The sequence below is a fragment of the Dendronephthya gigantea genome, unplaced genomic scaffold (assembly GCF_004324835.1).
Source record: "Dendronephthya gigantea isolate DGI-Jeju-01 unplaced genomic scaffold, DenGig_1.0 000000F, whole genome shotgun sequence".
In the NCBI taxonomy this organism is placed as follows: domain Eukaryota; kingdom Metazoa; phylum Cnidaria; class Anthozoa; order Malacalcyonacea; family Nephtheidae; genus Dendronephthya; species Dendronephthya gigantea.
In genome coordinates this window covers 3,538,482-3,550,755 of record NW_021163010.1, presented here as the reverse complement: position 1 = coordinate 3,550,755, position 12,274 = coordinate 3,538,482, and the positions used below count along the sequence as shown (strand labels likewise).

Sequence of the window (12,274 nt, the reverse complement as noted above, 5' to 3'; positions counted from 1 at the left end):
CAGTATTCAAAAGTTCTTTTGTTGCGATAAACACATACAATGGTAGGGATATGATTCCCACGAGCAAATCAATAGTCGACTGAATAACAACAACGAAGTAGCACGGTTTTGCTTTTAAATGAACGTTCCTTAAGATAGTCAGCACGGAAATTCCGTTCAATAGTACTGTTGGAATTATCAACACACAGAAAATGGCGCAAAAAAAATGTAGTTGATGATGTGGTGCTTCTTGGATGGAAATTTAACAACAACGAAATAGGCACTGTTGGCACCAACAGAACACGTCTCTATATCTTCTGAGAAGATGATACTGTTATTCATTTTCTTTGCTAAACCGGCTGATAAACATCGATCCTCGTCCTCCCTTCGAACATATTTTGACTTGCCTTAATATGAATATACACTTATTGATCTAAATTTATTGATAAACTGGCGGGGTTTTCTTATCTTGAAGTCTTCCAGTTCTAATTAAGGTTAACTCAATATTCCCTGTAATAGCTTTTTATGATTTATTGTAATTAAAAATCCCAAAGATAAACGTGTCTCGAATTTAACATCATTCTTCTGACGACGTCGAAGAAAACACTGAATAAATTTTAGGTGGTGCGCATTCAATGAAGCGGGATAATCTTGCTAGGACAATAAAAAGCAGGTTCTTCAATGCCTGCGTAATCGTTGGGGGCCGTTGCATCGCCATCGAATATTGTTTTTTAATCGCCTTCAAAATTGCCCGTTTTTCGGCTATATATTAATTAATAATCGTTAACTCTAAAGATGTAATTTTATTGCTTTTCCAGCACATTTAAAACAGTTGAAAAACTTCAATATCGTCAAATTTCATTTCTAGACTACAGACTTCTTCTCAGAACGTAGAAGTTCTCTTTTTTTATGTACGTAATCACAACATGCTATTTTTAAATACCTAAACTACCATGGCACATAGCTCTAGCTATAGAGCAGTGAAATTACCACGGCGGGCGAGGCATGACGACTAAATCAGGCTTGTTCATTCGACAATAAGTTTATTCTAGACCGAAAATGCTTCGGAAGTGTGAACCAAACTAATCGCTAAGGTGAAGCTGAAAGAATAAAACATCCAGAGATAGAAAGAATGTAGTTTTCATTAGTATTCTTTAGCTCTAAATCATGCATTTTGTAAAATAGTAAATCTTGAACACAATGTCATTTGTGCTGCCTGCAACCGTGCGTGTATGTTACAGAATAATTACTACAATATTGTACATTGGCAACTTTAATTATCTATTATTTTCAAGGCTTTGCAGCACCAGATCAACTTTGTTTTTTAGGTTCTCTCCAATTTGTTTTACTCTATATGACACATCATCATTGATGTCTAAACCATCGAGCACTTGCCATTGACCATTTTCAAATTTTACTGGAAATGAAAATACAATGCCTTCTGGAACACCATACCATCCCTTAGACACCATCCCTAATGAGGTCATCTGATTTGTCGATCCATTCCACCACTCCTGGAGAAAGTCCAGTATAGCCACACCTGTTGACATGCTTGGAGCAGGCTTGTGCAAAACTTTAAGAGATTCTTCATGTTTATTCACTTCCTGTAGAAACTCTGTGGCAACCCACTTTTGATCAAAAATCATTTCAACAACAGACCTTGAGAATGTTTCAATATGTGGTGCCCAAATTGCTCCATCATAGCCTTTCACCTGTGACATGCTGATGTCAAACAAGCCATCATTACCAGGGCAACCCCAGACAATAAGATCAGTGATTCCGCATGAGTTGACTTTTAATTTCCTAGCTAAGACTGCCTTGGCACGGTTTTCCTGTAGCCTTGACAAAGCACAAATATTACTTCTTGGGATCGATGGTGCAAATGTAGCAATTATAGTGGCAATAAAATTAGCAGTTTTTCCGCACACAAGGATTCTGGTATCCTTCTTTGCATCAGCTTCAATAATTTCAGCGTACTGTTTGTATACAGTAACGTTCTGTACCATAATATCCACGTCTTCGGTGCTGCAATCTGCATCCAGTATCAAGACAAGATCGGCGTTTTTAAATGCCTTCGTGCAGTCCGACGTTTGAGAAATATCTTTGAGCAAATCCCAGGCACAGTCAATGACTTCCATCGCCACTCCTGACAAGACTTCCTCGTTCTCAGGCGTGTCTAGTAATGTCAGAGCTAAGTCTTGACTAAAACCAAAGATTTCGCCGCTAAATAGAGAATTTAGTACCATATAATTCACTGGGGAAGCAGCAGCGGTGATCGTGATTCTTAAAGGATTGATTGCCTTCTGGGCTTCGGCTTTTTCTTCGTCTAGAACACGCTTCATAGCAAGATTTTCTTTCGATATCGCGCCTAATTCTTCGCTCATTTTCGTAGAACGTATTCCATAGTAAGCCTCGGCCATCTCCATAAAGTCATCACAACCACCGAGATACAATCCTTTGCCTCCTCTATCAACTAGTTCACGCCAAATCAGCGGAGAAGTGTTGTGTTGCCATTGATGCTCATTGCACGTTTTTGTTAACCATTCTGTCCAATCTTCCGGGTTGACCGCTATCTTATGTACACGAAAATTAACCAAAACCTTTTGTAATTCATCTGCGAGCATTTCTGTCTTTGCAAAGAACGGGCAATCAGCTTTACCAGCGATAACATACTTGGCCATCTTTACTTCAATTTTTTTGCTTCTTTTGGAAAATTTGTTTACGTTATTATTACCATGGAAACAAAAATGTGACAAACGTTTGCGCCCTCAATCACATCCACTGACCACGTGAAAATCAAAATGGCGGCCGACAACGCAACAACAGCGGCGCTAAATAAGGGAAGTTTAGCTTTAGATACTGATAAACAAAAAGAATTTGAAGAGAAGATTAAGAAAATTAGGAATAAGGTAAGCAGAAGACGTATTAGAGCTGAACATTTTGTAGACATTGATACCCTTTAAATACATTTTCAATATTTCTGTATCACGTGTATCCTGATAATCTTTGGATCAGTGTTAATATACTGAAGTGTTGGTTCATAATAATTATTTCATGCCATGTGGGCCTGAAAAATAACTGCTGGTAATAGACTGAATTTTGATATATGATTTGTGAGTGCATTTTGGCCATTCCAATGATTCCAAAAAGATAATCAGTCAAGGTATTTCTAAACTACTAAAATTTTTACTTTAGGGTGAAGATGAGATGACCCCAGGAGTACTCTATGTTGGACACATTCCACATGGATTTTATGAGCATGAAATGAAAGGGTTTTTTTCACAATTTGGAACTGTTAACAGGCTTCGTTTGTCGAGAAGTAAAAAGGTATGTGTAGATTTGCTTTCTTTAATACTGTCCAATGTTGAATGTATTTAACTTGACATTGGATGAAAACTGCCACCGACTAAATAGGTAGAAAGGTGAAATAGTTCTGTACCTGTGGTACAAACTATACCCAAATATATATCATGTGCAGTACACACATTTAGCAAAAATTTATATTCTTCAATATTTTAGACTGGTGGCTCGAAAGGTTATGCATTTGTGGAATTTGCATGTGATGATGTGGCCAAAATTGTAGCAGAAACAATGAACAATTATATGATGTTTGGAAGACTGTTGAAGTGTATGCAATCACCTTTTTATGCATTTAGATATTTAATTTCAGAAAACATTAATACTATAACAATTAATAACGATAATAATTATAATAATTTAAATAATAGGTGAATATTATTTAAGTTATCAGCATTATGTAAAAGCTAAAGTAAAAACCTCTGATAGGTAATGTTGTTCCTAAAGAAAAAATTCACCCTCGTCTGTGGATCGGATCAAACAGAAGATTTAGAACTAAGCCATATGGTCGGACAAACACAGACAACCACAATAGGGTAAAAATTAGGTTTCTTTATCTTTCTAAAATAGTAATCTTCATAATGGGGGTAAGGTTCCATAATTTGCTAAAACTGTAGTCTGTAGTGTATATATTATGTGAACTATGAAGTATGATTTTGTGTTTATGTTCAATTTTCTAGCCTCGTAATATCAAGCAACACACAAAGCAAGTCAGTAACCTTGTGTCAAGAGAGGGGAAGAAGAGAGCTAAGTTAAAAGAACTCGGAATTGACTACGATTTTCCTGGATATGTATGTTCAGATTTTTGGTATTGCATGTGTTTTTTACCAGGGTAGCTCTTTTTCTTGATTCTTGAACCACATCACAGTAAATCTACATCTACAAGTACTCTGAGGTGTCAATTTCATTCAAGTGACATTGGAGCATCAGCATTTGACTACATACATTATATTGGCTACTCACATGTGAAATCATTTTGAGTCATGAGATCATTTCTTTAATTTCAGATGGCTGAAGCTGGTAAACATAAGCGTGGACCTAAACATACAAAGTTTAAGGAAACGTGAAAATAACAATATAACTGCTGGAATTATTCAACAATGAACACATGCAAAGTGCAACTTAACACTCTTTCTATAATTACATCATTTGACCAGGGAGCGTTGCCATTGTAGATGCTGAGCACAACCTCTGGAATTGAGGCAAACTTCTTTGCCTGAAACATGATGTATTTATAGAAAGAGGATATAGTGTTGTTTTAAATGCATGTTCCAAGAGATAAAAAAACTATGGTTGACTATGATTGATGAATTCAATAAACAACCATTATCTACACATACTGCTCCCATGGGCTGAAAATTGGTAATAAAGGAATTCTCCTGAAACCTTAATTTGCAAATGTTTCTTCAAAAAACTGCATAAACTGCAAGACTACCTTAGGCATTCAAATAAAAGGGGAGGGAGGGGGTTAAACTGTATATTTGGGGTAATATCTTAGGGTTTATTTGGCTTCATATCCTGGTGTCTGTCTATTTGTTATCATTTCTCTATCCCCCCCCCCCCCGTTAAGTTTATCCATTCTGACGAAAAATCCCTAGAGTAATAAGCCTAGGCAAATCCTGCAGGTATCGAAGAATAGGAAGTAAGAAAAAAATATTCAGGGTGGTAGGCTGATTAAGCGTTACGTTTTAGAATTATTGTTAGTGCTGACAAAAAGTTAGGTACTTACGATTATTTCTCCCTAATTCTGAACTAGCCTTTATATAGTCATTTTACATTCTATATCAGTTAACTCTTTCTAACCTAGGTCTTCAGAATGATCACTTTTGGTTTTTTGGTTTATATTTTGTTATGTAAATATATGCCTTATTTTTAGTCCTATTTGATAAATAATTTTGTTATTCACGACACCATCATTGGAAAAACATGGATGTGATACTTTGGGTCTCTCACAACATATTGATATAACAATCATGCTTCTCTTGCTTAACATAAAATGCTTGAATGCATGTAGCTATAAAATGAATATAACCATGCCTTCCTTTCCCTTGCATATATTATTCTTCCAAGAAATCTAACGGATAGAAATCCTGGTATATTTTTATATAAGCCGCAAGGCCCGCAAGTAACTTTATACAGGTTGAATGAAAAAGTTTTTATATCATCTGCATCTGAAATAAACGACAAAATGTTTTATAGCAAACATGTTTCGACTTAGCCGAATAAGCCCGCACTAAAGATGTCGAAACATGTATGCTATAAAACATTTAGTTTATTTCAAATGTTTAAAAAAATTTATTATGACAACAAGCATATCAAAAACCGCCTACAAGTAAAATAAATTACACGGTATTATAAAATTTTCTGTTGGGTTCTTCCGCTATCGTATAAAAAGAGGTTTGAAATTAGCTTTAATATGCATGGCCTGATTAAGATCTTGACAATAAGAGTAGTTTCAACTTGTATAATGAATGTATAGCCTACATTTTGCAGCTCTTGGGCATGGATATATGTTTCATAAGATTTGAAAAAGGATTTACGAGTGTACGAACTTCTCCACTGTCACTGTATAACACCGTGTAACTTACCATACAACTCGTTACAATGTGCGACAGTCCTTTGCAGTTTTGCGTGCATATCTAGGCTGTATTACGATTGTTTTGTTAATAGACGCCCACATGCAGTAAAGATCAATGACATTGGCATTATTGTATAAAGTTGACATGCAGTTATTAAAAATAAATAAATAAATCGTATTGAAAATTTAATATAGGGACTAAAAAAACGCCACGAATAATTTGGATTTGTTGCTTCAGACGTGCATTCATGTAGCTCTCATTTGCATGTAACCGGCAAATTGAGGCCTTTCACGCCTGTGTTTCAAGAAACCTATATTATGGCTATCTGTCAGGTGGCACAATGAATTAATAAGTTATATCTATTCTTTGTAAATCGCGCCGTAGCGGTAACCTGCTCTCCCATGATACATATGATTACAAGCCTAGCCGGCAACATTCTTTCAAAGAATGGGCAGATAACAATCTATGTTGCATCCATCGAACAATTTAAGTTGATTGGGCTGCCTGTTAGTTTCGTATAGTTGCAGTTGCAAATCACTTTCAATATGTATTCTGGATTAAAAAGTGTCATTGGGCGATTATTTGCAGTGTTTCTTGTGTGCTGTATGATTTTTTTAGCGTGTACAACCGCACTTCAGAAGAACACATCAAAGATTTCGACTGAAGAAGATGAAAGGTATAAAAATTCAGTATTCATTTCTTCTTTTTCCACACCGTTAGTGTTTCGCATGTAGTAATCATTGCGCTGCACCTGGTCTTAACGATAGCAACTTAGTGTATAAGTTCTCTCCTGCCCGGCCTTTCATACAACAATGATTTCCGCACTACAGTGATTCTGGAAAACTTGTGACATTTTGAAATGTTTTGTTTCTGTATCGTATCGGTATATCCATCAAGGTGGTTAGCTACAATTTTAGTCATAAACACATCAAAATTATACCACCAAAATTATATCTGTTTTGATATCTGAGAAGCAATAGACCGTTATATTTTTACCGTTCATTCACATTTTACCCAATGGCCTCGTTTTCGTGTCAAAGACCCATGCATGCACAAATTAAGCATGCATTGTGTTTACGGTAAAGTTATAGCACAGTTACTGTGGTTATAGTTGAGCGTATGCATGATTACGAAGCAATACTCAAGTACATTCGTTCAAAAATATATAGTGAATATAATCAAGTGAATATAATCTGCCTCTGACATCCTAAAATAAGTTAAAAAAAAATAAACACAGAAAAAAGGTGATCTATTTGTGTTCGTCCTCCCCATTGGACAAAGTTCAACATTTTGAGCAATATTCTGGGCCGGTAGAAATGTTGAAAAAGGCGTCGTAATTCTCATTATCATGCCGGGTAACAGTGACGGTTCGATGAATGAGGCCGACAAAGCGCGCTTGCCCAACTTTTTAATAGTTGGTGTATGAAGTTAAACAAAATTAAAAACCAGGTTTTTCCTCATAATTAACTTTCGGCTTTACTGCGGTCCGGTATTTTTGTTCGCTATAGCAACGATATTGACCATTATATTGGTGGGTTCCATACTTCCATTAATTAAACTTCAGTGGTTTGAGTGAACCTGAGATATTTCGAAGCTTCAATATACTGCACAAGTGTTTGCAAATAATGCGAAATTGTACTTATGTTACCAAGTACAAAGAGAGGCATTCATGGGAATTCAGTGTTCTACTTCATAATTTTAGCAATTCAAAGTTTGTAACGTAATGTCGATCTCTAGAGCTAAGCTTTAGCTATCGTGCATACACTTAATACAAACACGTAGATACATAAAATAGTATAGCCTATCATATAATATCATACTAGTTGACCCAAATTCTCAATTTGTATTGTATTCATGCATGGTACTATTTTTTTTGTATCAGCTGTTCAACAACGAGAGTCAGTAGTGTTCTGTCAAATCTGACTTCTAATGGATATGATCCAAGAATACGGCCACATTATGGTGGTAAGTGAGTAGAAATTATGTTATACTTTATGATTAATTGTTTCCTTTCTATATCAAGTTGGTTTATTTATTTTACAGGAGATCCCGTGAGAGTTAATGTCTCATACAGTGTATTGGGTTTCAGAGATATTCAGGAGGTTGATATGGTGAGAAAATAGTATATTAACTGATTATTGACCGAGCGTGAGGTGAGGTCCGTGTACTGTGAAATATCAAATCGAGGCTTTTTAGTATGGACCGAGCGACGAAGGAGCGAGATAGAGACTGGATATGGGATTTTCAATCAATCAGAATAGAGGATTTTGAAAAACCATATAATAATCTGCATTATCGTCTAGTTTATCGAGAGTATACGTATATATACTGGGTCTTATCAAGAAAAATAATTTTCATGTATAGATATTTTGAATTGCACTTCAATGAATCTCTTTTCTAACGTTTTTAAGACGTTCGTGACTGATATGTATTTTCGTCAAGAATGGAGAGATAATCGTCTTCAGCATTCTCTAAACTGCTCGTTGACGTTCATAACAGGAGCAAAGAAGCCTGTTGATTTCATTTGGGTGCCTGATGCAACTTTTGAGAACTCTGTAACTTCATACGTGCATGATGTACTGGTTGGTAATAACAGAGTTGATATTTATCCTGATGGTAGAGTCCTCTGGGGTGTAAGGTATGATAAATGATTACTTTCATTATGATTGATTACAGAAGGCAGGTAAAATTCTATTTGCACGCCTTAAGGTGTGTTGTTTTGAGGAAAAAACTGGTAATGTTCGTACAGCACATGCACCTTTTTTAGAGTGTATAAATGAACCCGTCTGCTTCTGTGGCCAATGCATGTATATGCTTGCCAGTGTGTGATGTTGTCGTATATTTCACTCAAAACCTTTAATTGATATTCATTTTACATGCAGGGCTACGGCAAAATCCTTCTGCGCTATGGAACTCTCGTCATACCCGTTCGATGTGCAAGTCTGTCCTTTAACACTAGTCAGTTGTAAGTCGAGACAAGTCAACTTTGCTGTAGACCCTTTTTGTAGTGAATGACCTAACTAACTCGGTTATCCTATTTTTCGAAACAAAATGCCGTTTCGTTTAATAATAATCATTTTCTATTGTAGACAATTATCCAGTCAACCACGTAAAATATTCGTGGAAAGGAAGTTCAGCTGTAACGGTTTTTGATAATGAACTGTCGCAATTTTTGGTAACTAATATGAAATCCGACAGTACCGAGGCGGCATACCCAGTAGGTAATAGCTGTTGGCTTACTATAGTAAATGTAAAACTGTTGCTGCAATAGTAACTGTTGCTGCAATGCCATTGTGTCAGTATAATGACCACCACTCTCACCCACTTGATTATTTGTTTTAGGAAAATACTCCATCCTTCACACATACTTCACATTCGAAAGGAGGCTGGGATATTTCGTGATGCAAGTTTATACACCATGTGCATTTCTAGTCATGTTAGCAGGATTTTCTTTCTGGGTGGATCCTAGAGCCACACCAGCTCGGGTTGCACTCAGCTTAACCACACTACTAACCACGGCAACAATATGGTCGTCGGTTAATTCAAGAATGCCCAAAGTTAGTTATGTGAAAGCTATCGACATTTTCTTCCTGGTGTCTTTTGGTTTTGTTTTTTCGACCCTCATGCAGTATATACTATTGTTAACGTTGAAACATCAGACGCACTTGAGGAAATTGCGAAAGGTTTCGCCAGGAAACGACGTTTTTAGTATCGTAAGTAAAATTTGTACATACCGTCTTTATATACAACCAAGAACTGTTTTTCACTGAAAAAATAATGTTTGTTTGTGATCGTATATAACTCCTTATTTGCTGTTTAGAAAAAGAGTAAGGTAAATAAAGGTGTAAACCCATCTTCCACTGTAAAAGTTGAACAAGATCAAGAGCAAGCTAAACAACGTATGCAACGTTACCATTCTATTTTTATTGTGCCGACGGAAAAAAGTAAAAGTAAGGAGAGTGTAAAAGCAAAAAAGGAAGACACATTGGATCCAGAAACGCTGTACTACTACAAGCAGAAGCAAGAATTTAAGAGCATTCTGTGGCTTGATAAAATTAGCCGAGTTGTGTATGTATTAAGCTACTGTCTGTTTCTAGCACTGTATTGGAAAACATATAAGCATCGTGGCTAGGGAAGAAGTGGACGGCACAATGAGCATTCTTTATCTAGTCTACAATGTTTCCAAGGATCCGATTACGCTCCATTGTATTGAAGATGGAAGATAAAAAGATGTGAAGTGTTCAAATGAGATATCCAAATAGATATATACAAACTCTAGTATGCTAAACCAACAGACATGCTCACTAGTAATGCTTCTTGACAGCAAAGAAGTTGTCGTGAACAGCGAATCTGATAGTACAGTGTAATGACTGTAATCGGGGCTGTAAAACATTGTTTTAAAAACAAAGTCGCGCCAGAGTCAAAGTGAAGAACACTTTAAACCAAATGCTTGTCTGATGTTGACATATTTTGCATTGCACGCTGTCATTGCCACGTGCATTGCATTGTCACGTGCATTGACACCTGCTGTGACCAAATTCATTATGCATGCATGCGCGCAAGCCGCAAATATTCCCTGCACGCCTACATGCACATTATACAAGTCTTCATAATGATAATAAAAATATATACGTTTGTTGAGTTATGGACTTTCAGTCAGGGCGGACATATCTCCTAGCCTTCAATGAAGTTCACGATCTACGTCAAGGTAAACTCGTACTTTCGACGCTATAACTAAAAGGAGCTGCAACGTGAGAGCCATTTAATGAAATGATAACATCGACTAAGCAGAAATGATAACATCGACTAAGCACGTCACTCCGAAAAGGGGAAGCTAGCGACAAGGGAAGTTATTTCGCCGGTTTGTTTTGCAACTGCTTGTTTTCAAACCAATCGAACCGACCACGTCGTATCTTATGAACTCTTCAAGGGAAGTTCCTCCGCTCTCTCCTCGTGGTCAAAGTGCAGCCAGGCCCTGGTGCATGCAGTTTTCCCATAATTGAGTTCAGGCTCGCGCGCAGGAAATTTGCCTGCAAAAAGGGCATGTGGAGCAGGTAGATCAGGCATGCAGAATATAGTCGGTGGAGACCTTACGTTGAACTTTTTCCGTTGGAGTCAGCTGCGCCGCCCCTGCTTTTGGCGCCGATTTTTTAATTAACAGAAGTTATTATTATTCAATATTTTGCCGGTTGTTTAGTTTTACTTTTCTTTTTCCATACGCCGTACGTGTACATGTAAATATTACAACATTAGAAACTACGAATATTTTTACCATTTTTTGAACGAATCGAATTCGAAGTTGACCTTAAAGAATTCAGAGATGGCCCTGTTTTATACATCTTTTTGAGAACGCAAAATCATCTGTTTTCAATTGTTCATTCTTAGCCTGGAGACAACGATGTTTTTTAAACGCCAACGGATAATTGGAAACCTCTAACTAATTCGAAAAGAAAAAATGTTTTAGGGAATACCGCTTTGACTAAATAGAATGGGCAGATGTAGCATGCACGGCTGTATAAATAAATTACTTCTTCACCCTTTACTGCAACAGCTGGAGTTAACAAGCCGTAGAAATTAAACAACTCCCTAATGGATTTCTTCCGAAATTTACCGTAGGCGAATAAAATCTTCGTGCTTCACAATAGATTGAATCACCCGCCGTTTTTCAAAGCTGCTTCTTTGCATTTTGGGTGCATTCAAGCAAACTCAAGAAGTGTTTAATATGCGCACTTGCCTGTTAATCCGGCAATAATCATTTCACCAGAAGTGGCAGTAATTATTAATAAATCATCAACGTTCTGTGATTATGTTAATTCCATTTCCCTGTTTATTGTAAATACGCGTAGTTTTTTTAACATTGGAAAATGAGGACAACATTTGAAGTTCATCTGATCTGTTAACGCCTAAATTATATGCTTGTTACTTTAGATTATATCTTAACTGGACGATTGTTGTAAAACAATGAGCAATATCCCAGCTGTTATTTATTTATCGCATTTTCTCCTAAACGTTTACAAATTACAAGAATTTTTCGTGATCATTTCAGTTGGAATGGGCCAAGTGTCGAGCATAATTATGATGTAGATGTGCGCTAAAAGGGAAGCGTCTAAAAATAAAGCCAAGTGAACGTCAATTTTTGTGACTGCAGTTATTCGGGTGAGTTTTATGATAAGAAATAACGATATAATTAACCTACCTGCCAGGATTCATGAGTCAAGGATAATGGCTGACTCATGACATTTCGAGATTTAATATATTGATCTTTTGTATGTTCAAATAACGAACAATTAATCGTGCAAAGTAACAAAGTAGAAACAAAGCGTCAGACCTCTAACTGCATGTAGGGAAGTTCTCGCTTA

General features: G+C 36.5%; 3 protein-coding genes across 3 annotated transcripts; 2 read left to right on the top strand and 1 right to left on the bottom strand.

Annotated features, from left to right (window-relative positions):
- Positions 1 to 1,103: 1,103 nt before the first annotated feature.
- LOC114522834 (putative malate dehydrogenase 1B) lies at positions 1,104 to 4,372 on the bottom strand. The gene is made up of 2 exons (XM_028543592.1): positions 4,300 to 4,372; positions 1,104 to 2,810 (listed from the first exon to the last, which is right to left on the bottom strand). The coding sequence occupies exon 2, from the start codon at positions 2,658 to 2,660 to the stop codon at positions 1,257 to 1,259; it is 1,404 nt and encodes a 467-aa protein (XP_028399393.1). The 5' UTR covers positions 2,661 to 2,810; positions 4,300 to 4,372; the 3' UTR covers positions 1,104 to 1,256.
- On the top strand, positions 2,756 to 4,735 carry LOC114522849 (MKI67 FHA domain-interacting nucleolar phosphoprotein-like). Its single transcript, XM_028543616.1, has 6 exons — positions 2,756 to 2,888; positions 3,175 to 3,306; positions 3,499 to 3,607; positions 3,766 to 3,872; positions 4,017 to 4,127; positions 4,344 to 4,735. Exons 1-6 carry the CDS (start codon positions 2,781 to 2,783, stop codon positions 4,401 to 4,403), a joined length of 627 nt encoding a protein of 208 aa, XP_028399417.1. The 5' UTR covers positions 2,756 to 2,780; the 3' UTR covers positions 4,404 to 4,735.
- A 1,725-nt stretch (positions 4,736 to 6,460) lies between these two features.
- LOC114519510 (gamma-aminobutyric acid receptor subunit beta-1-like) lies at positions 6,461 to 10,167 on the top strand. Its single transcript, XM_028539658.1, has 8 exons — positions 6,461 to 6,591; positions 7,798 to 7,880; positions 7,959 to 8,026; positions 8,327 to 8,553; positions 8,798 to 8,880; positions 9,005 to 9,136; positions 9,258 to 9,628; positions 9,736 to 10,167. The coding sequence occupies exons 1-8, from the start codon at positions 6,461 to 6,463 to the stop codon at positions 10,045 to 10,047; spliced, it is 1,407 nt and encodes a 468-aa protein (XP_028395459.1). The 3' UTR covers positions 10,048 to 10,167.
- Positions 10,168 to 12,274: the final 2,107 nt, after the last annotated feature.

Bases quoted from the DNA above. Each gene is read 5' to 3' on its own strand.
- LOC114522834 (XM_028543592.1), bottom strand. From the start codon at position 2,660: ATGGCCAAGTATGTTATCGCTGGTAAAGCTGATTGCCCGTTCTTTGCA.
- LOC114522849 (XM_028543616.1), top strand. From the start codon at position 2,781: ATGGCGGCCGACAACGCAACAACAGCGGCGCTAAATAAGGGAAGTTTA. The intron at 3,608-3,765 runs GTATGCAATCAC...AACCTCTGATAG, and splicing joins GTTTGGAAGACTGTTGAAGT to GTAATGTTGTTCCTAAAGAA. The intron at 3,873-4,016 runs GTAAAAATTAGG...TCAATTTTCTAG, and splicing joins ACACAGACAACCACAATAGG to CCTCGTAATATCAAGCAACA.
- LOC114519510 (XM_028539658.1), top strand. From the start codon at position 6,461: ATGTATTCTGGATTAAAAAGTGTCATTGGGCGATTATTTGCAGTGTTT. The intron at 7,881-7,958 runs GTAAGTGAGTAG...TTTATTTTACAG, and splicing joins AATACGGCCACATTATGGTG to GAGATCCCGTGAGAGTTAAT. The intron at 9,629-9,735 runs GTAAGTAAAATT...TTTGCTGTTTAG, and splicing joins GAAACGACGTTTTTAGTATC to AAAAAGAGTAAGGTAAATAA.